This window comes from Molossus molossus, unplaced genomic scaffold (genome assembly GCF_014108415.1).
Source record: "Molossus molossus isolate mMolMol1 unplaced genomic scaffold, mMolMol1.p scaffold_m16_p_11, whole genome shotgun sequence".
Lineage (NCBI taxonomy): Eukaryota > Metazoa > Chordata > Mammalia > Chiroptera > Molossidae > Molossus > Molossus molossus.
The window spans coordinates 53564558-53591560 of NW_023425346.1; the positions used below are offsets into that span (position 1 = coordinate 53564558).

General features: G+C 43.5%; 1 protein-coding gene across 6 annotated transcripts in view; it reads right to left on the reverse strand.

The window, feature by feature from the left end:
* SPATS2L (spermatogenesis associated serine rich 2 like) overlaps positions 1–27003 on the reverse strand; it is a 159378-nt gene that overhangs the window by 65737 nt on the left and 66638 nt on the right. For all 6 annotated transcript variants that reach the window (XM_036254037.1, XM_036254042.1, XM_036254040.1 and 3 more), the window contains one exon: positions 14733–14793. In XM_036254037.1, coding sequence (XP_036109930.1) covers positions 14733–14771 — 39 coding nt within the window. In that variant the 5' untranslated portion in view covers positions 14772–14793. The remainder of the gene's footprint in view (positions 1–14732; positions 14794–27003) is intronic.

Below are 27003 nucleotides of genomic sequence, written 5' to 3' on the forward strand. Positions count from 1 at the left end.
TAATTTAATTGCCTTTCCTAGCATATACTGTCTGCCAGCAAAAAAATATGCATGAGTTGTTGTCATGTTCTACTTGGCTGACTTTTGGGGAATTAACACCAGGGGTACAAATTAACTTTTTTTTTTTTTTTGGCAGGAAACCAGGATTAGAAGGAATAATGAAGATTTGAAGGTGGGGGGGATATAGTTTTCATAGAATCATGGGAAGTTTAAAGTAGGACTTTGAGATAGTCTAGTTGTGGCTTCTCAAACTTTAAAGTTCATTCAAATTACCCGGGGACTGATTAGAATGCAGATTCTGCTTCAGAAGCTTGGTGGAGCCCAATATTCTGTGTCTCTAACAAGCTCCCAGGTGATGCCGACGCTGTTTGTTCAAGGATGCGGCAGGCAGAGTAATGACTCCCCGAAGACGTACATGCCCTAATCCTCCGGAAGCTGTGAGTGTGTTAGGTAACATGGCAAATTAAGGCTATGGGTAGATTTAAGGAGGCTGTTAATCAGCTGACCTTGAGATGGGGAGATTATCCTGGATTATCTCAGTGGGCCTAAAATAATCCCAGGATCCTTATAAATGGAAGGAGGAAGAAGAGAGTGTCAGAGTAATGCAGTGTGAGAAAGACTTGACCAGCCATTGCTGGGTTTGGAGATGAAAGGGGCCATGACCAAGGAATGCAGACAGCTTCCAGAAGCTGGACAAGGCAGGAAAGCAGCTCTCCCCAGAGCCTCCAGAAAGGAATGCAGGCTTGCTGACACCTTGACGTTAGCCCAAGAGACCCATGCGGAACTCCAGGGCTGCACGATGGTAAATTTGGGTTGTTGGAAGCCACTATTTGTGGTGATTCGTTACAGCAAACCCCATGTGTTACAGCAGTGGGGAGCTAGCACAACGGACCACATCCTGAAAGGCTCCTCCTTTCTTCCTCCTATTAGGAAGATGTCTTTCTCTTTCCCATCGACTATCCTCTTTTGAAAACATATACCTTCTCAAGAGCAGCGTTCTCCCCATGCACACATTTGGAAGGGATTCTGTCCATTCAAGCCAGACTTTCTGAGGGAAAGTGAGATCAATCTGACAGCCACTGCCCCAAGGAGCTGACAGAACGTAGGAAAATAAGGCAAAGTCATATGTAACAAAAAACTCAAGAGTCATTCTGACAACAAAATCCCCTCTGAATCTCACCTGGTCTCCATCCTTTCTTTCAGTACAGGTTCCCTTGGCCTGTCACCTGGACTCTGGAAAAAGCCTCTAGCTGGATCCCCTGGCTCGGCTTCTCCTCCAATCCATCTCAGTCACTGCGCAATTAATCTCCCAAAGTACCTGAGCATGTTCACTAGCAAAGGGGCCGGCAGTGAGGGAGAATTTGAAGAGAGGAAAGACAGGAGATCAATTATGCAACAAAATCCCAGAGGAAATGCAAAAAAACCCCCCAAAACCACCAAAAAGATGTCAAAATCCATGTGGAAAAGCAAGCTTGGGAAAGGAGGGAGTGGTGATGGGGGATGGTTCTCTTTCGTTCTTAGAACTCTGAGAAAGGAGAAAAAGGAAGAGTGAATATATAATAAGGATTTGAGATTGTGAAGGGGAAAATTTAAGGCAGCTATTTCCTCTGTGTGAGCATTTTTAGATTTTGCTTAGGGCTAAAAGAGTGGGAAGAGGTTTAGAGCTGCTCTTCGGGACTGTGATAGGAGACGGCCCGGATGAAAGTCGGAGGCTGCGCATGCGGAGGGCCGCCGAGCCCAACGGCACAGAGCTGTCATGGGCCAGATGGCCTGGCGCTCCCCAGCGATTCTCAGTAAGCCAGAAGCAGGAGCAAAGGAAAGGAAGGACCCAAGGTTACGACACCTAAGAATCACTGTGGTAGATCCTAAGGCTCAGATATGCAGGCTGAGAACTACCCAGGCAGCCGCACAAGGCATCTGTGATCTGTGAAGGGGGATGATGGGCTGGGAGACCAGGGGGAGGCTGAGGGAGGAGAGATTCTGTGGAGAACGAGGAGCAGATGTTAATGAGAGTGAGAGAAGGAGAGAGAGAGATGATAAAGAGGGATGTGGCCAGAAAGGGGATGCTAGATGTTGTCAATCCTTGGTCTAGTTCTGCCTTCTGGTGGTAGTGTGTGTGTGTGTGTGTGTGTGTGTGTGTGTATTTAAACCAGCCTTTCATTTTTTTTCAAGGAAGTAAAGTACTCCCCCCAATTCTGTGTTTTATGTAGTAAACATTTGCCCTTCAGCAGTTTTACATAAGCTGTGCTTCCCAAGCCTTTGCACCTGGTCAAGCTCTGCATGTATCCTGCTGAACATGGTCCTGCAAACGAAGCGCAGGTAGCAGGGTGCTTGGGTCGGAGCAGGGGACTCTGGGACCTGCCTGCTGTGGCTGGACCCGTGCACCCATTAAAGGAATCTGAGATGGCATTAGCACTTTTAGGAGCCACATCAATTACTGCTTCAAATGGAGCTTACTTTGCCACCAACACACCCTGAATTGTTTCTGTGACAACTGTACTCTGTCTCATACTTGTGCAGTGACTAGAGTGCAAGGGTAGGACTTGCATTCATCTTTATGAAATTTCAGTCTGCAAGTTCTGACCCATCACTCCAGCCAACAGTTATCTCTTGGAAACTCGTTTTTCCCCACCCAAAATAGGGCATGCGTTAGCCATTCCTCCCAATTTTACATCATTTTAAAAATTGGTTGACATCTCTATCTTGTCCAAATTGTTGATGTGAATTTTGGATGGGCCAGAGCCAAGTATGGAGGCCAAAGTATTGCCATGAGAATGTCCTCCAGAATTGATATCGATCTTTTAATCCATGTTCATTTGTTCCTTCGTTCAATTCATTCAGCTACCATGTACACACTGTGCTAGAGGCTGAGCTGTGGGCAGTGGCAGGTACAGCCCCTGACCTGCCGTAGAGCTGACAGTCCAGAAAGGCGGATGCTTGATGAGCGTTGCAGACGGCAGGGAAAGTGCTCTGGGTGCCTGTAACAGGGGCCCTGTCCCAAACCAGGGAGTCAGGGAAGCCCCCTCCACGGACTAATGTTCGCTTAACTGAGGATGCGGGGGAAGTAAGACTAAGACAGGAGAGGGGGACTGGAGAAGAGGTGCGGGGTTCCGGAAGAGCACACACCATCGGCTGGACAGGCCTGTGGGGCTGGAAGCACGTGCAAAGGAATGAAGCTCCAGGCTCGCTGGAGCATCGTGAAGTGTTACAAGGAAGGAGGTTTCACATGAGCTTGGGTCACAAAGGCATGGGGCCAAAGTGGGCAAGGCCCTGCCGGCCATCTGATAACGCTGAGCCTCGCTGTAAGGGCGAGCCATTGTTGGGTTCTATTCAGAGGAGTGAGATTCACATATGTAAGAAGGTCACGGGTTCTATGTGGGTGACTCAGGGGAGAGCAAATGGGCGCCAGCTAGGATTCTAAGCAGTGTCGGGGGACAGAAGGTGGACCAAGACAGGCAGTGTAAAGAACGACTCACACATTTCTGGGGAGGAAGTGAATGACTTGTGTTTACCTAGCGGCAGGGGATGGGAAAGTCGGGTGCCTCCCAGGCTTCAGGCCTGAGGTTTGTTCACGTGCACAGGGGTGTCGTTCCCAGGAAAAGGAGTGGTGAGCACTCGCATGCAGGGACACACGCACGTCCAGCTGTCAGAAAGCCGCTGAATCTCTGGACCTGCGGCTCCAAGCCCGACCTGAGCCAGGGACACAGGTTTGGGCACAGTCAGCATCAAACAGTGGTTCCCAGCCCTGGCTGCAAACTGGAATAACCTGGTGAGTTTCAAAAATATACCCAGACCTGGGGCCTGCCTGGAACAAGTAATCTGGGCCTGGCATTGATTATTTTTTTAAGTTTTCCTAGTGTTTCTAATGTGCAGCCAGAACTGGGAACCATGACTGAGAGATACGAGGGAAGTCACGGGGAGGTAGGGAACAGTGTAGGAGGGAAGGAAGAGAGGGCCTAGGGCAGACCTCTTTACAGTTATAACCGCCCACCTAGTAACTGATTTACCCGAGTGCGCTATCTCCTCATCACATCTGTCTTATTTATACATGAATTCAAAACAACGGTTCTCGTTTAGAACAGTTTTCCTTTGTGAGAGGTTATCCCAGTTATCAACTGCTGAATAACAAGTCACCCCAAAACCGTGGCTTAAAACAACAATCAGTCTGTTAGTTTTCAGTGTTTCTGTGGGTCAGGAATTCCCGAGGAGCTTACTGAGTGGGACTGCCTTGGGGTCTCCCACAGGGGCAGGTGGGGTGCTGGTAAGTTGGGGACTGCTGAGCATCTCTCTCTTTTCATGCAATCTCAGGCCTCCTCCATGCGGTCCCTCCTCCTGGGCTGGTCTGGGCTTCCTCACAGCAGGGTGGCCTTAGAACAGATGTTCGCACGGCAGCCCAGAGCGCAGCACAGGCGTCCCACTGGTGAGGACGAAGCTCAGTCACCAAGCTTCATAGATGACATAGGGTCACCTTCCTCCCACCATCCTGGTCAACCAGTTCCAAAAGCCTACCCAGTTTAAGGGGAAGGGGCACAGGCCCCACCTCTTAATGGGGGAGATACTGATGTGGTCACTGGAGAATTCAATCTGCCTCAAGGGTAAAAACAACAATAACCTGGATTTCTTTCCATCAGTTCTGGGTTTATACTTTGTCAATTCACTAAGCTTTTGAAAAAAAAAAAATTAACAGTTGTTATAATACTAAATGGAAATCGATAGCTTAAGAAAGTCATGGAAATTCTTGAATTCCTATAAACTTGACTTGTAGAGCAAGAGATATATACTCCTGTGGACTTTCCCCTATCTAAAAAGTCATAAAATTAAAGTCTGATAACCAAAGTATCTTAAATCTTGTCATTTAGTCCATGGTAAATTTTTCATATCGGAATTCTTACCTTTACTCTGACATGTGTAGGAGACACACACACACACACACACACACACACACACACACACACACACATCTTTATAGGTCTCTCAGAAGATTACTATTAGTAGCAATTGCCCCTCTGATCTCCACTGAGACAAGCAATGGTTCATTGCACCCGTTCAGCTAGCACACATCCAGTGTGTACCTGCGTGTTTTCTGTAACTGTGTTTGATTCTTCCTCATATTTGCCCAGAACTACTAGTTAGACTTGCACACAATTTAGGGCAGGGCGAGTCCCTGAGGCCATGGGAAGTCTGTTTTCAGTCAGCCTGTTACACCCATAGAATCTAGGACTTAGGTGAACACTTTCTCTGATGAAATCCATATTTGAATTTATTAGTGAAGACAAAAAAGGCGGTGTTATTTTTATAAGACATTTGTTTTGGTATTTTAATCAGAATAGAAAAAAGTAAGAGAGTTTTCATTTATCTTCTGCTTCTAACTTAAGACTATTCAGTAAAAACCTTTCCTCCTTTTCTTTGGAATTTAAGGTCTCCACTTGGATGGGGAGGAAAGGTAATTATTGACATCCACTCTCCCTGAGGATATTTTTTCTCATTCATTCACAGAACTTTTCAAAAAAAGAGTACCATGAAAGTGTACGTCACTAATACCCTTTAATCAATACAAGAGCAAAGGAGTTAATTACCCTTTAGTCAATACCAGAATAAAGAGTTAAGTTAATCTCTCAGTTTCATCAACCTTGGGTATTCCTTCACTGTAGCATAAAGGAGGGGGGCCATCTGAACACCACGGAAACCAGGAACACACTCTCTCTTTGGGGGAAGTGTATTTGTTCACCTACATGCCATTTTTTATTTTAATAAGATTTAGCAATTTAAAAAAGGCAATGCAGGTTTAAACACCAGTAAAAATGATCATCTGACTGACAACACCTTGTTTTCCCAATGATTTTATGAGTTTGTTCATTTGCTTTTCCTCTAAAGGCAGTAAAAAGAGTTAAAGCTAGTTTACATATTCAGTCTTAGTCAAATAGCTACAATTACAGTATGAACCATAAAAGAAATTAACAAATGTCCAATGATGGATGAGTGGATAAAGAAAATGTTATAGACCCATACAATGGAATATTATTCAGCCTTGAAAAAAGAAGAAATTCCTGTCATATGCGACAACATGGATGAACCTGAGGACATTGTGCTAAGTGAAACAAGTCAGTCACAGGACAAATGCTGCCTGAGTCCACTTACATGAGGCATCTGAGACAGTCACATTCATGGAAGCAGAGAGTAAGAAGGCAGTTGCCAGGGACTGAAGGGAGAAAGTGGTGGGGAGATGCTGCTAAACTGGTATCGAGCTTCAGGTCTTCGAGATGATCACGTTTCAGAGATTGGCTGGGCAATATGGTGCTTGTGATTAATCCCGTCATGTGTGTTTAAATCTCATGTTAATGTTCTTCCCACACTAAAAGACAAGTGCTAACCTTAAGTTATGTAAATGATCCCCAGTCATCACCTCAATACATTTTTATTGATAATTATCTTCAAGGCCTGAGAAGCAGAGTTCTGAAGGGTCCGCAGACAGGGCGGCAACAGAAATGCTGTACCAGTGAGAGGTATAAAAGGGCCTCAGAGATGCTTTCATCAAAGTCCTTTATTTTTGCAAGAACCTGAACACGCAAACTGAGGCAGCTGCTTTGTATCAAGACTAAGGCTGCCCGTGGCCCAGACCCTTTAGTGGTCTTGCAGGCACCTATGAGATGGGAAAGACCATGGACTCATTCCACTTTAGAGTAGGAGGGGTTTGGGAGCTCTTCTAAGTGAAGTCCTTCCTGTGGCAGATAAGGAAACGAAAACCCAGAAAGGTTACAAATGTACTGAAGGGCACACAGGTTCAGTGGAATTAACTGGTCCCTCTGTCTCCTTGAACATGATTACAAACAGAATATACTTTAAAAAAAATGAGACTACTAAATCATCATTGCCCTACAAGTTGAGAAGACTCCCTACACTAGTGAAAGTATGACTCAATTTACCAAGGTAAAGGAAAGTCTAAAGTTTGTATTTTAATTTACTAATTTCTTGAGAACAGTGGTTCTCAACCTTTTTATTAATGCTCTTTAATAAACATATAAGTCATGTGCTTTTCTCTTATATGTTTGAATTCCCAAATAGGTATTTCAATTTCTTTTCTAAATATAACACTCTGCTATACTCTTAAATATTGTGGCGGCTATGGAAGTCTCCCACTGTGGAAAGCACAGGGGACCGACAGCCCAGCTGTCACCCTGTGGGTCCACCAGTGCCTTGGTACCCGCGCCACACTCCCCCCAGGATGCTCCCCGGCAACAGCTGCGGTGTGGGGTACTAGTGAACGCTCCTTTCCGAGGGCTGCAGGCACCCCCCGCGGGCAGCTCTGGCCCAAGGACTACCCACTGGCCTGCAGGAATCTTCTTAGAAGCACGCTGCTAGCTAACACTGCCCACCCCATTTTCCTTTCTTCTCCCTCTTCTTTCAAAGATGTAAGACCTGCACGGAAGTCTGTGGACTAGCCCCACCTACTCATGCTTCCTTCCCTTCGCTTTTTCTTTTATAACCACTCATCGGCCCCGGGCCCTAGGATCTGTTGCTCATCTAACCCCATCTTGGCATCTGTTTCTGGGAAGACTCAGTGAACACAAATATGCCTTTTCTCATTACTCCTACCTTTTGGCCACTGACGTTCTAATGCCGGTCCCAAACCAGGAAGGCATGCTCCACTTCCTCTTCCTGTCGTTCTAAGAGCTGAGAGTCATTCTAAAATCTTGGCTTAATCATTTAAGTAAATATTGACTGACAAATATTTGGGAGCATAAAGTCTATGATATTACTATTATAGGAGCTATTAAGTACACAAATAAAAAGTGCATTTATGCTTATAAAGAGCTTGTAATCAAGTTGTGGTGAAATCACTCACAGAGAAAAAGTGCTTTTTATAAATAATAATACAGGTAGTATATTTTTATGTGCTGAATCAATCAGTTTAGCTATCTATCTGCCTATCCAATCTATCTGGACAGGTTTTTAGTGCCCAAAGTCAGAAGAGAGAGACCATTGCAGTTTTGTCATATTTTTTTCTGTAAAAATTGGATAATTTAATATGAAGGATTATTGTGAGAAATAACTAGAATATTGGTGAAATACCCATAAATTCCAAGAGATTGCAACAGAAGTAACTTTTACCTTGCTGCCAAAGGTTTTAATTTTTGATGTGCTCTTGTATTCTTTAGCATGAATCATCTACCTTATACACACCTCTCGGCCAGAGTGTAAAAGGGGCTACAATGAAAGGCTGGAAGGAGAGGGGGCAGGAGAAGCAGAACAGAAACTGTGAATTCTAATCGTCTAGCTGCCAAGGAGCGATGCAAGGCTAACCCTGCAACAGTAAATTTCTTCTTATCCCCTGAAACTGATGCTGACATTTCCATTTATTCATTCAGTTCCTTTAGACTCCTTGTCAAATCTCTTGTAGTTGCCAAGCAACAATAACAGCAAGTTCTGTACATAAGCATTAGGAAGTAACGATTGTCAAATGTCTCTCCTTTTTTTGAAAGGGAAATTTAATGACCTTTTCCTATGAGACAATGATGACAAGAACCTGTCCGTAGTGAAACCTGAAAGCCGTGTGTGTAGCTTTGTGATTTTGCTGTTTGAACTTAAGGACTGGGCTAAATGGACTTAAACACCTCTAAAAATTTATGAAATTAAGATGTGCCCCTAAAGCCTTTCTGGTTTGATCTTTTTTTTAAATCCTCACCCGAGGACATTTTCCATTTTTTTTGTTCAGAAAGAGTGGGAGTGAGATAGAGGAAGAAAGAGAGAGAGAAACCTCAACGTGAAAGGGGCACATTGAGTGGCTGCCTCCTGCAGGACCCAACCAGGACCGGGGACAGAGGACCCAACCAGGACCAGGGACAGACTGCTACCGAGGTACGTGCCCTTAGTGGGAACTGAACCTGGGTCTCTCTGGACCGCAGGCCAACGCTCTAACTGCTGAGCCAAACCGACCAGGGCTGGTTTGGCCTTTTAAAACAACTGCATATCATTAAAACTTGTCCCAAGACCCATGAAACAAGTTCTCAATTAAATGGAGTTAATATTTTTACTTTCTCTGATCCTGCTTAAAATCTCTTTAATCAAATGCTTGGGATCGTCTGACCATACTCCACCCCACATAAAGACTTGAACTATATTTCGGTACTTTGTAAAATAGATCAAGGCAGTTACAGGAAAACAATAAAATGGGACATATGCTCAGCTGAGTGGCCAGACTCTAGGACACTGTCTCAGTCGTCGGCAGACATGCTGAGGTGACCCCTCTCTGCTTCCACTGGGGACCAGAGGCTCTTCTCCCCTCTGCTCTTCCTCCTCCAGTGCTTTAATGTCTCTCTATGATTCCTGTTCACAACCGTTTCCGTCCCTGACGTTAACACCCTGAACGCTATCCACAGTGAGCGGCACAGCTCAGCAAGGGACTGCTGGTCCTCACCCGGAGCACCATGTTCTGGCCTCACTTATCTGTCATGAGGCTCGGTAACAGCTATCAAAGTCTGAAACAGTCGAGTCTAGTTTCATGGTCTTTTTCTTATTTGGGCTTTTCATTTTGTTTTCTTTCTAATCTCAGTTCTGTGTGAATGTATAATTTTGAGTTCGAAACAAAAATGGTAACTGGAGCTCCTTTTCCATTTTTTAAACTGTAAAATAAACAGATGAGCTCCCCCAGATCCTTTATAGTTTATATGATTAAGAGTTCATGCAGCAGCTCCACACTTATTACTGTATCTGATGACGCTGTCAAGGAGGTGTTATTATCACATACAATCGACAGAGTGGGAAACTGAGGCCCATACAAGTTAAGTGACTTGCTCCAGGCCACTCAACTAGTCATTGGGGAGCTAATAATCTCTGCTTCTTCTCTAAACTCCATACTTTCCCCATGACTTTACCTCCCTAGAGCTTACTTCCCCAGCATACTGGGTTTTCTAGGGTGATTTGGGGGTTAGGTCTCAGTCCATAGCTGGACACTCAGGAATATTAACCCCATTATACTCACAAGGATCACCCTTACTTTCCATCACCAAATTTTATTGTTGAATTGTGTTCTATTTAAACTCATTTATAATAATGCATGAAAATATCTCACTAGAATTTTTATTTTGTCTATGTTACTTCTAATAATCCTCTCTTATTCAGTTGAGAATTACATCTAACATTTTATAAATCAATTTGGCTTGGTACTCCAGTGTCTCAGATGAGGAATAATGAAATACTCATGACTGAGTCAGAGCCTTAGCTCCTCTATGATTTTCTAATGTCGAATTCTTTAATGATGTCATTTAGAAAAGAGCTGTAAAAACGAGTCTGCCCTTATATAAGACCCCTCATTAGCGAAAATATTTGGTTCTGGTGTCACTCCTTAACAAAATGAGACATGGTGATGTCTTCCTCCCTCCTTTCCTTTCTTTGACTTTTTTTCATAGTGGCATATGACTAGCTACACACCAAAAGAGATCATTTGTTATCGTGAAACCAACTGAGACCCCCTGTACTTGATAAGCGTCTCATAAACATGCTGCTCTTTGGCAGAATCCCCTAAGTAACCTTAGTTTCTGTTTTTAGAAGTAATTCAAGGCTTGCTTTATTTAATAGCAAAGAGAGTACTAAAATGAGATGACTTTGCCATTAACCTATATTTCAGTTTTCAAGAAGGCTTGAGATTTTGCAAAATATGGGGAATAGGAAATGTAGTCTCTGCAGAACTTAACTATTCACGTAGGCATGTCCATTCATCCATTATCCATTCACTTATCTGATTCTAATTGGGGTCACCTAGATGAGAGGCCCAGTCCCTGCCCCTCAAGAGCACATACTCTCACCTAAGGACACAACTAACAATCACAATGTAAGGAGTGCTGTCTGCATGCAGAATTCAGAAAACCCCACTGAAGCAAAAATATTATTAGTGCAAATAATTCAGGTGGGGCAGAAGGAAGGAGAAGAGAGATGTCTGAAAGGTACACAAAAGGGAGGTGAGTGAGGGCTGGGTCCCTGGGGAGAATATTCCAGAGAGAGAATATTGTTTGCAAAGTTCTGGAGGCACAAACCTTCAAGGTCAGGATGGCTGTCGCAGGGGGTGTGTTGACATGTAGCAATAAATAAAGCTGTAAAGTAGAGGAGGGTCAGATCACGCAGGAGACTGATCACAAATGTCACACTACGGAGACTGACCTTAGACTCTAACAATATTTCCAATTTAAATCTGTGGAGTTATAATCCAATAATATAAAAGATATTTTAAAATGAAACAGTCACAGTGTATCGATTGTAAATTTCAGTTGCCTTGGATATTAAACCCTACACTATTAGTTTCTCCTTTGAATTAAAAGCTGCCCGAGGACAGAAATTATTTCCTCATCAAAGCACCTACCCCTTTTCAGCTCATCCAACAGTGGACCCACTAGAGATAACCAATGAGCTCATTTCATTGCAAGGCTTTTGGTGAGTATTTAATTTCCCACTGTGCTTGACTAGATATTGTAGAAGAACACTACACAGACCTGTTGTCAGATCTCTCAAAGCTTATACTTTACAATTTAAGACATAACAGTTGTTATTATTCTTAATTTTCGGAACTAAAATGTCATTGCTCTGCGTGACAGATTGAGAAACAAACTAATCACAAAAAGACCACAAAAGCTAATAACTAAAGGAAATAAATGTACGGAAATAAATCAGTGTAAAATTATAAATGATCAGAATTTTCAGTTGTTTATTATGATTTATTTTATTGAGTTGAGAAATCTATTAACCTTTTGACAGAGGAAGATGGAATTTACTAATTGAGTTAGAGGAGCTCTACTTCCACTGTCAGGTGGATTGATAATATTTACAACTAAAATATCACCCACTTTCAAAATAATGCCAACATTGATGAGTTACTGAAGTGGGATAGCAGGAACACCGCCTACTGTTAATCTTCATACGCATATGTGGCATTGACCATGACAGGAAGATAATGGGGTGCCTAAAGCCCATGCATGGAGTGTCTGCACCGAACTTCTGTGGCGTGTGCTGACAGCTCGGCCATCTTCCCCTTACTGGCTTGAAGCCACCTTTGTTTCGAACAAGACACTCTGTCTCTGACTGCTGAGGCTGCCATGTTGGTCTGTCCAAGAGTTATAATTTGCAGGGAATCAATTGCTAGGACTCTGATTGTTTAACGTGCTTCTCCTCCCCACAGCCCAACTGTAGTACTGCCCAATCCGTCCATCACCAGACACTTGGAAAGGGGACAATCTTTGGTGGGCACCGTGGTCCTGGGCCCAGTTTCTCAAACTGGGGAAAGTGGTGTCTCCCCTGAGTACACAACTGTCAGTCAGGGAGAATATGAAACCATGCTATAACAGGGATACATCCTTCTGCTGTTGTGTGCTCAGCGGTCTATAAGTAAAAACAGTTTTATATTCAAATGATACATGGAATATATTATGGACCACAATGGATAAAAAAATGTGCATCAGTTTTTAAGGTAACACATAAAACTTCAAAGAAATTGTATGTTGGTGGAAGCTGATTTTCACCATGTCTGCAGAGATTTGGGGTGATAAGTCTGTTCTGACTTTGACTTTTACCTCAAGCCTCTGTGTTCTCACCAAACAGGAAAGCCATTTAATAGGAAGATTTAAAAAACATGTAGCACAGCAGCTGACAGAGCCAGGGTGAGCTTTGAAAAAATATCACTCTGAGTCATGCTTCCACTTAAAACCTGTCAACAGCCACTTTTGCCCCTTGAATAAAGCCCTTCATGATTGTGTCTCGGGTTCTAAACCTTTTGGGGCATGGATGCCCTCGGCACTCAGGTGAAGCCTGTGGGATCCTTCTAAGAAGAGTATCGTAAAATTCATGAAATAAAGTACATCTGATTGCAAAGGAAACCACTCTTGCTGAAATAAAGTCAAAATATTAATGAATAAACAAATGTACGCTATGGTAATATATGTGCTTCTTATCACTATCAAATGACACAATAAAGCGCAGCTTCTGTAACTACAGTGGTTTCGAAGTGGTGATGAACAAACAATACTCCGGAGATCTGCTACAACTGTAACTGGATACGAAGAGCTCCGTGATTTCCGGTTGTGAGTCACAGCACTCCTGCTACTACTGTGGGTATTGTTTTCCTTTGCCTACATTTATGATCGGAGGAAACGTTAAATTTCATTTAGTTGTCAGTGAGATGAAAATGTATGTTTTCCCATCCAGTTCACAGAACCCTGAATTCCACCCCCAGATCCATTAGAGGTCCAGGAACACAGATGAAGAGCCCCCGCCTCACTGTCTCATCTCATCTTGCACCATCATCCCTTCTGCCTACCACACTGTGGCCACACTGACCGCCTGCTCTTCAAACACATTCAGCACAGTCCACCTGGGCCATCTGCTTTGCTTTTCTACCTGGGATGCTTTGCCCTCGGATCGGTGCATGGTGCTTCTTTCCTGTTGTCTTTGCCTCAGCTCAAACATCACCTCCTCCAAGAGGGCTGCTCCGACCAACCCCATCTAAAGTTCCCACCCTACTTTCCTCGTGGTAGTTATCATATCTGAAATGACTGTGCTCATCTAAATGTTCTTGTGTGTATTCTCTGTTTCCCTCCCTAACAAGTAAGCTCCACGGGAGCAGGGACCTTATCTACATGTTCAATGCTGTATCCCCAGCATCTAGAATGGTGTTTGGCACAAAGTAGGGGTCTGACACACCTTTGCTAAATGAAAGAAAACATAGTAAGAACTCCACAAATGTGTGTTTTAGGTGCTGTGGGGATGCAAAGGGATGAAAGGCAAACTCCTGTCCTCGAGTGGTTTACAGATGAGTGGGGCGGGAAGTGGCCACGTGGAAGGTAGAGAGAGGTGCAGTCCGGGCTGACCCACTCTGCTGAATGACCAGGGGCAAATCTCTTCTAGGGCCTCAGTCTCCTGGTGCCAGATAAATGGGCTGGACACATTTACCTCCATGGTCTCATAGGGTCTATGGCTTATGGTCATTCAGAGCCAACAGTGCAAGGTAGCATATGTGGCAAGTGAGGGGTTGCTACTCGTGACCCTAAGTGGAAGACAGTTCACAGAGGAGGACAAGACTTGGAAGGACTCTGAAAGGTAATCAACCTCCAACAAATGAGAAGGGGGGATTTTCAGAGTCATAAACTCTCGGTGTTGAAAACCTTTAAAGGCTACACAGCACAACCACTAGGCAAGGCTTCGGAATCTCTGTGTGAGACCATTTCTGAAGATGTAGCATCATACTCTAGCTCTTAGATGCAATCAGCATGATGGTTAAGAGCATGGGCTGTGGAATGTCACTGCCTGGGTTCATCTCCCAGCTCTGTCGATCACTACCTGTGTGAATTTAGACAAATTACTTCTCTGTGTCTCATTCCCTCCTTTTAATGGTTGTCGGTGACCTTTCGGTGCACAGGCAACACTCTGACCAACTGAGCCACACCAGCCAGGGCCCCATCATTTTCCTTTAAACCTGGGTCTTAAATAAACTGTAAATATACTGAGAATAACAACAGTATTAACTTTATGGGGTTATGGTCAACCTTAAACGACAAAATGAATTAATATGCTTACCAGAAATTCAGTAAATGCTACTTATGATTCTGTTGAATGGTTTCCTAGCATGTCAAACTTATTATATATCCCCCCAAACCACGTTTCCCTTCTTCGATTGAAACTGAAGTTTTGCCAGTTGGAGACCACGTCACCCAGTCTGGAGTTTTGCAAGCCTACACACAACTGTATCTTACCTTCTCCTTGACGTTCACGTGAGTATTGAGTTCAGCCATCTTGTTCCTAGTGGAATAAGCCCTATAAAGAAGGGGAAAAAAAAGATTAACTTTAAAGTTTTAAAATTGATTTCCTGATATGTTATTTTTATGCCCTCTTCTAACAGAGTAAACAATTTCACTCTGACATAATCATAAATACCATTTTGAAATGTAAAAATACTTTCGAGCTAAGCACTTGTCTTATATATGTTCTAAAAGCATGTTACAATAACTCTGGCAGACAACGCACAATATTTTATTCATACTGTATTGACATGAGCAATGACAAAGACAGATGGGTATGCACCCAAACTGTGTTTCTTCTTATTATGTAAAAGAAAGGTGGTCAAAGCAGCGAGAGAAGGAAAAGTGTACCTAGATTAACTAAGCATTGTCATTATAATCCTTGCTGTCCCAAAGCTTTTATCAGCCTCCAGTTAATGTAACAAACATTTACTGAATCTTTCCTGCATGTATTTAACTACATCATACACTCGAGGAAGAAACAGAACAAAATGATTCCAGATTTAAATATACGAAACACTGTATATAGTAGATTTAAAACCTGCTTTTTCACTTACCAACATATCATGAACATCCATACCATCACCGCATTTTTAATGACTGTAAATTTGTGATCTCGAGTTTCAAATGGACCCTTACAACTGCCCACAATCCTTCTGTTTCCCTAAATTCTTTAGGTTTTTTTTTTGCCTTTGCTACCCAGTCTTCTTTGTGAAGTGGCCCATTCTGAGATGTGTATTCTTAACATCAAGCTGTGGTGTGTCCTTTCTTCTCCTCTGCTCTAAATCTTTCACCGTTATTATGGAAGCTAGATCTTAGCCATTAATAGTTTCAACCTCTTTTTGAAATAGAGTATAAATGACTTAAAACAAGAGAACATATTGGTTCAGATTAGCAGCTAGACAGGCCAAGATATCAACATACTACCTATTTGCATGTTTAATGCTTTTTGTCAATCAAGAACCACTGAAACACTTCCTATGTTCTTTCTGACTTTTGCTACAAAGAAAGTATGTAGAGTTGATACATTTTAGAAATAACTTGCAAAAATTCTCGGATTTCTTCCTGATATATATATTTAATCCCTACCTGAGGACACACTTATTGATTTTAGAGAGAGGAAGGAGAGGTAAGAGAGAGAGTGGAAGGGAGAGGGAGAGAGAGAGAGAAACATTGATGTGAAAGAGAAACGTCAATTGGTCACCTCTCACACAAGCTCTATTCGGGACTGAACCCGTTTCGAAACCTGGGCATGTGCCCTGACCAGGAATCAAACTGCAGACCTTTCGGTGCACAATCAACACTTCAACCAACTGAGCCACACTAGCCAGGGCCCCATTATGTTCCCTTAAACTTAGTTCTTTTTTTTCTTAATTTTTATTTTCTTTACTGATTTTAGAGAGAGGAAGGGGGAGGGAGAGTGAGATAGAACATTGATGAGAGAGAACATCGACTGGCCACCCCCTGCATGCCCCCCACTGGGGACTTGGCCCACAACCTGGGCATGTGCCCTGACTGGGAATTGAACCAGCGACCTCTTGGTGCATGGGCTGACGCTTAGCCAGGCTAAACCTAGATCTTAAATAAACTGTAAATTCAGATCCATTACCTTTTGTTGATTTTAGGATGAAGGTGTGGCAAAATGTAATCTTCACTCTAGTACCATTCAAATAGGAATCCTCATATATATATATATATATATACTATTAGAAACAGTAAGATTTTATTTTGATAATTTTCCAAATGACAACATGCATGCGGTCGTGGTGGCAGGAGAGACCCTGCAGACCTGATCCCCTAAGGCAGCTCCTTCCCATATGCTCTGCTGGGAGCGCCCATCCCATTAAACACATCTCCCATTTAAATAACTTCCAAATGATACATTTTATATCCTCTGATATGACATACGGGAGAAAGTAAATAATACTAGCTGGCAAGTAATATCTGAATTTCATTCTCATTTATTCCTGCCCCCGAGACAACAGGATTGTTTTCTGATTATCTGTACCAGTGAACAGAGATGATATGGGAGGCACAGGAACAAAGAACCAGGTGTTTCTGTTTACAAGCCATACATGAAAAGCCGAACCTTTGATCGGTCATCACAATGCCTACAAGATGGTCTACCATCATGCTGTTTGAAGACATCTGGATGGTTGATTTCTTATCCACATGAAAGTTTTGGCATCATGTATACATTTTATACTTTTGGTGTTTTTCTGTGTGTGATAGTGCATGTATGTGTGTGTGAGAGAATGAAGAAGGGGGAGGAAGGGAGGGAGGGCTGGAAGGTGGAAGGAAGCAAAGGAGAGAGCGACGCAGGTTTTATCTGTGGACCGCGAAGGAGCGAAGGTGACAGCGGGATTTGATGCTATTTGTTAGGATGGATCTGTGAGCCACGATTCCTTTCATTAAACCAGATTAGCTAAATCTTCTAGACACATCTAGTCTTGCCATTATAGATCTGTGAAATCTGAGAGAAAGTTCTTTTTTGTTTTTTACTTTGATGTCTAGGATTTGGGTGTGGAGCGTTTTCTAAAGCTACAGTGTTCTAACCCACAGAGAGGAATTCCACCGAGGGCAAAAGTTTCTCAGATCTGAGGAAGTGGTTGCACTGAATGGTGAGCTATACTCATAGGGGGGGAAAGTACGACATATATAGTATTCATATGTATATTCAAATGGACCCTTACAACTGCCCACAATCCTTTCGTTTCCCTAAATTCTTTATATGTACATTTATATATACATGTATACGTGTGTGTGTACACACACACATATATATATATAAAATTTCCTTGGTGATTCCCTTTCTCTTTTATCTCAAAGTCTGACTCAAGAAAAGCTCTTTTTTGGTAGTGATGCCAATAAGATTAATTACAACATTATTTCTGTGTGGAAGGAAAATGCTGGCTGAGGGTAGAAGGAGGCTATTACAGAGAAGATAAGATAAAAAATGATTATAGGGAGCTGTTCTTTGCTCACTTTACTCTCTTAAATTTCCTTCCCCTGCACGGAGAACGCTTCCCCAGGCCCCACCTGCAGGTGAATTCCGACGCCCTCTGCACCAGGCTGCTCTGCTGGCTGCTGGACGGCAGAGGACGGGGATCAGCCCCAGCGATGGAAACTAGATGAAGGGTTTTAATGCAAACAGAACATAAACTGGGTTCGCCTTTAGGAATGAGGAATTTAAGTGACTAGATAGTCAGATGGAGTTCTATTGATAAGGACCAATGCTAGAGAAACTAAGCAGCTGAGGTTGACCTCAGTGTGCCCGAGGTGCTCGCTGAGTGTCCACAGCCCCGCGCGGGCGCTCGCCCCTCAAGAATGTTCGAAAGCACACCCTGCACTGGCGTAGCGGTGTGTGCTCCTTACGTTTCCTGAGCCTCCCCCCTGCGACACTGAAGCCGTGCTGTGGCCCTACTCTTCTGGGATTCTGTTGTCGGCTATGAACTGTATCAGGACAGTCCGATCAACGCAATCTGAATCTTAATTGTTTAATTCGACAGGAACTTTCCTCCCCGGTTGACAGGCCCGGTGTTCAGCAGCTTGAAACCCCAGCCCTCACAGCCGCAGAGCCCGGGGTTAACCTGAGAAGTCTGTAATGTTGTGAGTGTGTGACAGGTATTTTGGGGCAACACACCTCCTGTTTCCTTCCCTGCGTGGTCGCCACACACGACAATGTGTCACTCCTGGAGATGACGGATTCCCACATCCTAACACAGCTCCATCAAAGAGCTGGAGAGCCACAAGAAAGGCACAGGGACCTCTGACTTCTTGGGGAAAAACTGGGTTTCTAATTCCTATTATCACTTAAAACTGTTCTTGGAACCAACCAATTACCGAGGCCTAAGTACTACTCAAATCCACGATACATGTTCCAAGCATATAAAAAATATCGATATAAAATTAAGATAACCAGAAATAGGAGTCCCGACACTGATGTAACATATCAGTAACTTAGGTATTATTTGAAACATCAGTCCTCTAAATTATATTTTATTTTTCAGTAATAACATTACAAACATATATGGCTGTCATCTAAGTTATATGTATATATATCCTAGAGAAAAACAAAGATCAAGAAAATTGTTGACTGAAATTCTATTTATGAAATAGATTAATCTCTTCTTTCTAGAAAAATGTATCCCATAGTAAAGAACTAATTAGAAAAAAAAAATCAATTCCAAAGAAAAGAATTTTACTATTTATCACCAATATATCATCTATATACTTCTCCAGTGGAAAATTAATAAACCACAAATATGGTTACCACCAATCACTTCATGGGCAAAGTTATGCAAACTGAACTACTCATTATGCAAAGATCTTACTTAATATGCATTAATGCCAGTCAGAAAATCTATTAGTCTATGACAAAGACAAATATTATTTATAAAAAATAAAACTGAGTAGTACAAATTCTGGCAAATATATTTGTTTCAGCATTTCTAATGAATACAATTCAGTGAAGTTTAATATATATGACAATCTGATTAACAGTTTAAAATATATATATTTATATTTCTCATGCAATCATTTAAATATAAAAAGTTAAAATAATGTATTGAAATGCCAGATTGCTTTCTGCTTTCTGTTGAAATGCCAGATATTACTGTTTTTCCTCATGTTTTATTGCATAGGTAGTAATACAGTTTCACTTTTATTCTCTGTAACCTATTATTGCTCTTAGATTCACTTTCCTGTTCTCAGGTATTACATCACTTATCTTGAATTGGATTAAGAAACCAGAGGAAATACATATGAAAACTTTTAAAAATAATGATTTAAAATAACAACTGGCACACTTATGGAGCACTTAAAAAGTGCCTGGCATTCTGCTAAATATTCGACACACATTTTTTCATTTAACCCTCACACCCCATATAAAGTACAAATTCTGATTATCCCCATTTTATACACGGGAAAGCAGAGGCACAGAGATTCAACAGCTAACTCAGGGTCCCAGAGTCAATGGCAGGACCAGGACTCAAACCCAGGCAGACTGATTCTTGAGCCCCAGCCACTCAAAACCAACCTAAAAAGTCATGGGTCTTGCATATAAACTGCAGTAAGAACTCTGCAAGGAGAATTAAACGGATCCCTGGCACCCTGCCTTCTCAGGCCGGGTATGTAGGACACACAGACAGCAGAGCAAAACCATTAACCTCACCCAGGAATGGGCAGGAACATACCTGCTGTAGAGAGGACTGTTTTCCAGCAGCTTCCTACCTCAGGTGACGGTGTACGAGCTGCACTCAGCGGGCCCTCCGCCATCAAATTGTTTCCTAGTCTCCGCAGTGCTGCCCTGGGGCTCCATGACATTCCAGGGTCGACTGTCTAACTGCTGCTTCTTTCCAAATTAAAGTAATTAAGGTGTCTGTATCTGACTTCGGTGCAGCCCAGACAGTGTTGCGATCCCACAGATCCCGAGGCGTTCTCCCGGCTGCCTCCAGAGGAGAATCAGGAAGTCAGCTGCGGGATGGCACCCCAGAGGCAGCTGGCCTCTCCGCCCAAACAGTGTCCCGCAGTCTCCCAGACTGCTGACTCCTAACCTGCCTCACAGCATCTGAGGACACACTGCTACCAGCTCAGGAAGAAGGCGCAACCGCCCAGGCTGATTTAGCTCCTGCCCTCGGCCCTCGCTGGCCCTCGCGGACAGCAGTGCTGGAGCTAATGGGGAACAGGAGGGCAGTGCTCACAGATGGAAGGGCTGCACACCTGTCTGCCTGCGGGACACCCCCTGATGGGACACTTCATAAAGGATTGTCACAGTATAGCAGGAGGGCCTCAGGTCTCCAGCAGTAGAATAAAAAGCTGGAGGTGTAGGGGAAGAAAAATAATCTTCCCTCTACCCTTCTGAGTGCTTAGTTGAGACAACCTCTAACAAAAGACAGATTAACAAGAAAAACAATTTTTATTAACATGTATACCTTATGTATACATGGCAGAGACCCAGGAAAAATGAGGAACTCCCCAAGACAAATACCATCTTAATAGGAAAAGGGGTAAGGTGTCAGCCTCTTATGGGAGAATACATGGTTTTTAGGAAAGATGAATGGGCCCTTAGAGGAATAGATGGGTGGTATGAGATTCGTAAAACAGTGTGTCTGGCCCAGCTGGTGTGGCTCAGTGGATTGAGTATCGCCCCATGGACAGAGAGGTCCCGGTTCCATTCCCGGTCAGGGCACATGCCCAGTTGCGGGCTTGATTCCCAGTAGGGGGTGTGCGGGAGGCAGCTGATGGATGTTTCTCTCTCTCTCTCTCCCTTCCTCCCTCTCTAAAACAATCAATAAAAACATACTCTTAAAAAAAATGTCTGGGCTTCCGGTCAAGATGGCAGCATACGTAAATGCTGTATCACCTCCTCCCACAACCACATCAAAATTACAACTAAACTACAGAACAACCATCATTCAGAACCACCTGACATCAAGCTGAATGGAAGTCCTACAACTACAAAATTTAAAAAGCCACATTGAGACTGGTAGGAGGGGTGGAGGTGCGGACGGGCTGGTCCCACACCCACGTGTGGCGGATAAAAATCAGGAGGACACCTTTGCTGGGAAGGTCCTCTCTGAGGACTGAGGGGTCCCCATCCCACACCAGGTGCCCCGCTCAGGGTTCCAGTGCCAGGAGAGGAGTCCCCATAACTTCTGGCTGTAAAACCAGCGGGAACTGAGGCTGAGGGAGGCTGAGGCAGCTGGAGCCCCAGGCAGTTCTTCTTAAAGGGCCTGGGCATGGTCTTACTTGGACTCGCACCCTCCAGGCTCCAGCAATGGGGAGGCAGCTTGAAAGGCACCAGAGACATATGGGGAAGAACTGAATTGTTCAGCATGGGGCAAAGGTTGGAGGGGTAGCTTTCTTCCCAACAAACTTGGTTTGGGAGCCCTTTGGTGAGCCCTTCCTTTGGTGAGCCCTTCCCTGACGGGGCAGCAGACAGGCACCATATCTGGAACTCCAGCAATCTGGTTCACAATGTTTACCCCACCCTGGTGATTCCCTGAGGCCCTGCCCCACCCAACCTTTGGGCCCACCCAAGTCGTTTCCAGTGGCTATACCATAGGATTGGCCTGTCTTGGATCCTGCTTCAGATTTTCCTAAAATCTCTCAAACAAGCAGCATCTGGTCCCAGCATGCCCCATACCTCTCGTTAAGTGGCCCCAGGCCTGGCACTAGAAGCAGCCAGCCTTGGTTCACAACTTGGCTTTGCCTACGTACCTCCAAACCCAGCACAAGAAGCAGCCGTCTGCAAATCACTTTGTAGCTTATGCCTGGTGGCCCCAGGTGGAACTCAGGCAGAAGCTGACCTTGCCCCAGAGCCAGCACACCCAATAAACAGCTTCAGACCACAACGAAGCACCACCACCCAACCACCTCCACAAGTGACACACTCAAGGAGTGGACTTAGTGGGTATCAGAGCCTTGCTGAAGTAAGTCTTGCTTTGTGTGGTGGGTCCCTACACAGCTGATCATCCAAGGGAGTCAGAAGCCAGTGGTCAGTGAGCACAGCCGGTCCTTGCAGCTGGTCAACCTGAGCAAATCCCTCCCACTGACATGCCAATTGCAATCAAGACTCAATTACAACAGAAGGATGTACAGTCCACACTAGGGTTGCACCTCAAGGGCTCAGCTGGGGTGATCAGGGAGGTTGTGCCACTGGACCCTACAGGACACCTACAACAGTAGACCACCCTACGAAGCCCAGGAGACATAGCAACTCTGCCTAATACATAGAAACAAACATAGGAAAGCAACCAAAATGAGGAGACAAAGAAACATGTCCCAAGTGAAAGAAAAATTCCAGGAAAAGAACTAAACAAAATAGAGATAAGCAATCAATCAGATGCAGAGTTCAAAACACTGGTTATAAGGATGCGCAAGGAACTTAGTGAGATCTTCAAGGAACTTAGTGAGACCTTCAAGGAACTTAAGGAGAATTCCCAGGAACTTAGTGAGAACATCAACAACATAAATAAGAACCAGTAAGAAATGAAGAATGCACTAACTAAAGTAAAGAATAATTTACAGGGAATCAATGGTAGAGTAGGTGAAGCCAAGAAGCAAACCATCAGATTGGAATGTAAGGAAGCAAAACACACCCAATCAGCACAGCAAAAAGAAAGAAGAATAAGGAAAAAAAAAACCAAAAAACAAGGACAGTGTAAGGAGCCTCTGGGACGACTTCAAGCATATCAACATTCACATCATGGGGGTGCCAGAAGAAGAGAGAGAGCAAGAAATTGAAAACCAATTTGAAAAAATAATGACAGAAAACTTCCCTAACTTGCTGAAGGAAATAGACATACAAATCCAGGAAGCACAGAGTCCCAAACAAGAGGTCCACACCAAGACACATTATCATCAAAATGCCAAAGGTTAAAGACAAAGAATCTTAAAAGCAGCAAGAGAAAAGCAGTTAGTTACTTACAAAGGAGCTCCCATAAGACTGTCAGCTGATTTCTCAAAAGAAACTTTGCAGGCCAGAAAGGAATGGCAAGAGATATTCAAAGTGATGAAAAGCAAGAACTTACAACCAAGATTACTCTATCCTGCAAAGCTATCATTTAGAATCTATGGACATATAAAGAGTGTCCCAGACCAAAAAAGCTAAAGGAGCTCGTTACCACCAAACCAGTATTATATGAAATGTTGAAGAGTCTTCTTGAAGGAGAAGAAAAACAAAAATATAAACAATAAAATGGCAATAAATACATATCTATCAAATCTACAAACAAAATTAGCAAGCAGAACAGAAACAGACTCATAGATACAGAGAACTTTTTGTTGTTTGCCAAATGAGAGGGGGCTGGGGAGATGGGTGAAGATGAAGGGATTAAGAAGTACAAATTGAACCTCAAAGGGGAAGGGGAGGAGGGTGGGAAGAGATAAAACAAAAAATTTCTATGCATATATGCATAACCCATGGAGGCAGGAGCGGGGCGGGAATGGGGAGGAGGGGGTTAATGGGGGAAAAAGGGGAACGTTTGTAATACATTAAAAAATAAAGATAAGTTTAAAAAAAAAAAAGTATGTCTGGGTATGGCGTCAACTTCTTTCTCCTTTCCTGTGACAAGAGTCAATCTTGGTGAAACTCTCAGGGAGGAAATTTATGACAATTGAGTTCCTTTTCCAGCATCTGTCTTTAGGCAGATAAGGGGAGTTTAGAGAAAGCTTCTCCCTGCATTTTCTGCTTTTCAAGTGCCTGTAGCACACAATAATCCATATGTCAAAATGGCACATTTTGGGTAGCGTGTCCTGACCTCTCGCAGCCATATTCTGGAGTGGCATATTCTCTGTCCTTCAGAGTACATGACCTCTGTGGTCCTTTCCAGCTTTCAGGTATTACAAGTCTGTCAGGGCCCGAGGAGTGATGCTCAGCAACTAGGGTAGCAGAAAGCCCAAAATTCAACTTAAAAAATGAAAGATGTGGCTGTTGTCTTCAATGCACTAGGCTATTTCTCTGCATGGAGGAAAAAGGGCCACATACTAAACCCGACAAGCTCAGGGGAGACCTGAACGGTGGTCTTACAAACCCAGAGACTAAAGTAGCCACGTAAGATGGTCTGAACATAAAACTTCCCAACTATTAGCAGGTCATGGTGGATAGTCAAGTCCTAGGTCTGTAGCTTCCTTGACAAAGGTCATCTTTACCTTAAATGAGCCTGTCTATGGTCTTTGTGCCTCTAAGATAACATCGCCTTTGGAATGTCAGAGTAATCCCCTTTTCCAGACTCCTCAAGGCACACCTACCACACCCAGAGCATGAGACCTCGTGATTATCATCCCTGAATACCATCTCTATGTGCCATAAATGTTAACTGTTAACCATCCTGTACCCACCAATGTAAAATAAGTATGTGTCTTTCCCATTTACTCTTTATCCAATCTTGGAGATTTCCAGGCTTTGCTTTCTCCCAACTACCCTAATCTACCACCAATGGATTTCATGTAACCCTACTTACGTCTCCTCTTTTGATTCTAATGTACAAAGTAAGCTGTAAAACTGCCATTCTCTGGAGCATTTTCTCAATCCCTTGAGATTTTGCTTCCTGGTCATTGTGCTCAGTTTGGCTCAAATAAACTCATACAAATTCTCCTCAGGTTTGGCTGTTGCTTACGTTGACATCTGTATAATCACCTTTAAACTGGCCAAGGACTAAGAGTCCAGCCACCCAGCACAATGATGGTACCTGCAAGCCAGCTGGACAGAGAAGGTGTTCTATAAAATTGGGACTTTGTCTAAATGTAACATTATGTATGTTTTCTGTTGCCGCACTTTTCCATTGCGTCACCTTTCTGTCTTCTGCTTTGTATGCCCTTCTCTTGCCCTCTACCCCTCTGCTGCTCCTTATCCAGTCTGTGAGTGCTGAGGTCTCTGTATTCCAAGTGCTTTAGCTCTCTCCTCCATGGCTGACTCCCCTAGTTTCATAAAAGTCCCTGTGCAGTGCCTCTTCCTTAGAGGAAAGTTGCTTTAATTATTAGGAACGATGGCACATAAACAATGAAACACAGAATGATGACTGAAATATGATTTTCATATAAAGATATTTACCTAGACTTTTTTGTTTAGTTTGCAGGGAAAAAAATTTTCAAGGTTGCATATTCATTCAAAGACACTTCAATGTACTAAACACACTGTTAGAACAACTTCACTGAAAAGCATTTTAAGGGCAAATGTCAGACAAAAATTTCACATTTAAAAGCCCTGGCTCTGCCTCTTTAGAAAAGCAGAGTTAGCCTTTGGTTTAGAAATGTCACTGCCTACTAAGTCCTTTGTGGGGGGAAGAAAGAAAATTGAATGTTTTATTTAAACAGGTCATTAACAGTCAATACTTATTTGAAAAGGCCTGCTTCTAGAGGCAGATAAAAGCTCCCAATCACTAAGAATATTACCAGAGCACATCTAGGGCAAGATGTGCTGATGCGGGCCTCAGACCTTTGCGGGAGAAAGTCCGCCCTGACAGCCTAAGTGCTTGTGTTGGAGGCAGAGCCGCGGACTCACACGCCCTTGTGTGTGCCGCACACAGAGGCCCGGAGCAGCGCCGAGCACCTGATGGCAGGCCCGCTTTGCATGTTCCATTTTAGTCCTGGCCAATGCGTATGAATGAAGATTAACCATTTTTGCATAAAGTGACAAACCACCTCCCCAAGGCAGCAGAATGCAAATGGGAGCAAAAGAGCAAAGGACAGCTAAAATAAATGCGGTGGATCTCAGGCACCACCTGCAGAGGGGAGGATGCGTGGCAGGCCCTATTAGCATTCATCTATGGCATGACTTTTCTACTAAATTTGAAATTATTTCATTTCATAGGTCTCTGACGGTTTGAGAATATAAATAAATGCCCTTAAAAAAAAAGTGACCCGATGACTCTGCTTCTGAGGGTTGGGCTTTCAAGCAAACATGTGTTTCCATAGAGATGTGGGGGACCCAGGCCTGGTGCAAGTACTCACTTGTATCAGCAATTCAATTTTGCTCAGTTCTTTTAAGATGCTATGATGTCAGCATTTTAAGCCTTTCCAACATGCCCATCCTCACAGATGTCTCAGTTAAGGTGAAGGGGCCAGTGTTATGAGGTTCAGAAAATAAATCCACCCTCTCCAAGCCACATCACAACAGGCTCTCTCCAGGCACATGCCATCTCCTCACCGCCCGCTGAGCAGATCCCAAATCCCTGAGGGGTTCAGACAAAAGACCAAGCACAGTTTTCCTTTGCACCCCAGAGCACCACGTACCTCACCACAAACTCCCCAAATGTTGGAAAAGGAATATCATGCTTTCCCTGTCCTTCCTCCCTTTCCCCCAGCTCTCCAACTAGCGATGGGCAGTGTTCCTGCAGAAAGGGCCATGTGTTTTCCTATTATTTGACATAAGTTTACTGAACACCTACAATGTGCCAGGCTCTCTGGGGAATTCTGGCAATGGTCACAAAATAACACTTATCGAACTCTTATTGTATACCCGGCACTGCACTAAGCACTTTCCACGTATTAACTCATTTAATTCTCCTAGTAACCCTATGAAGTCTGTTGTTCTCATTTTACAGAAAAAGAAGTGGAAACACAGATAGCTAAGTACTTACTCAAGTCACACAGCTCGTAAAATGCTGAGCTGAGACCTGAACTGGACCTCCTGGCTCCAGAGCTCTTGCCCCCAAAGGGGCTCATTTCTTTGGATGGAGACAGATATGTACACAAAAACACAGAGAAGACTAGGAAATTAAGG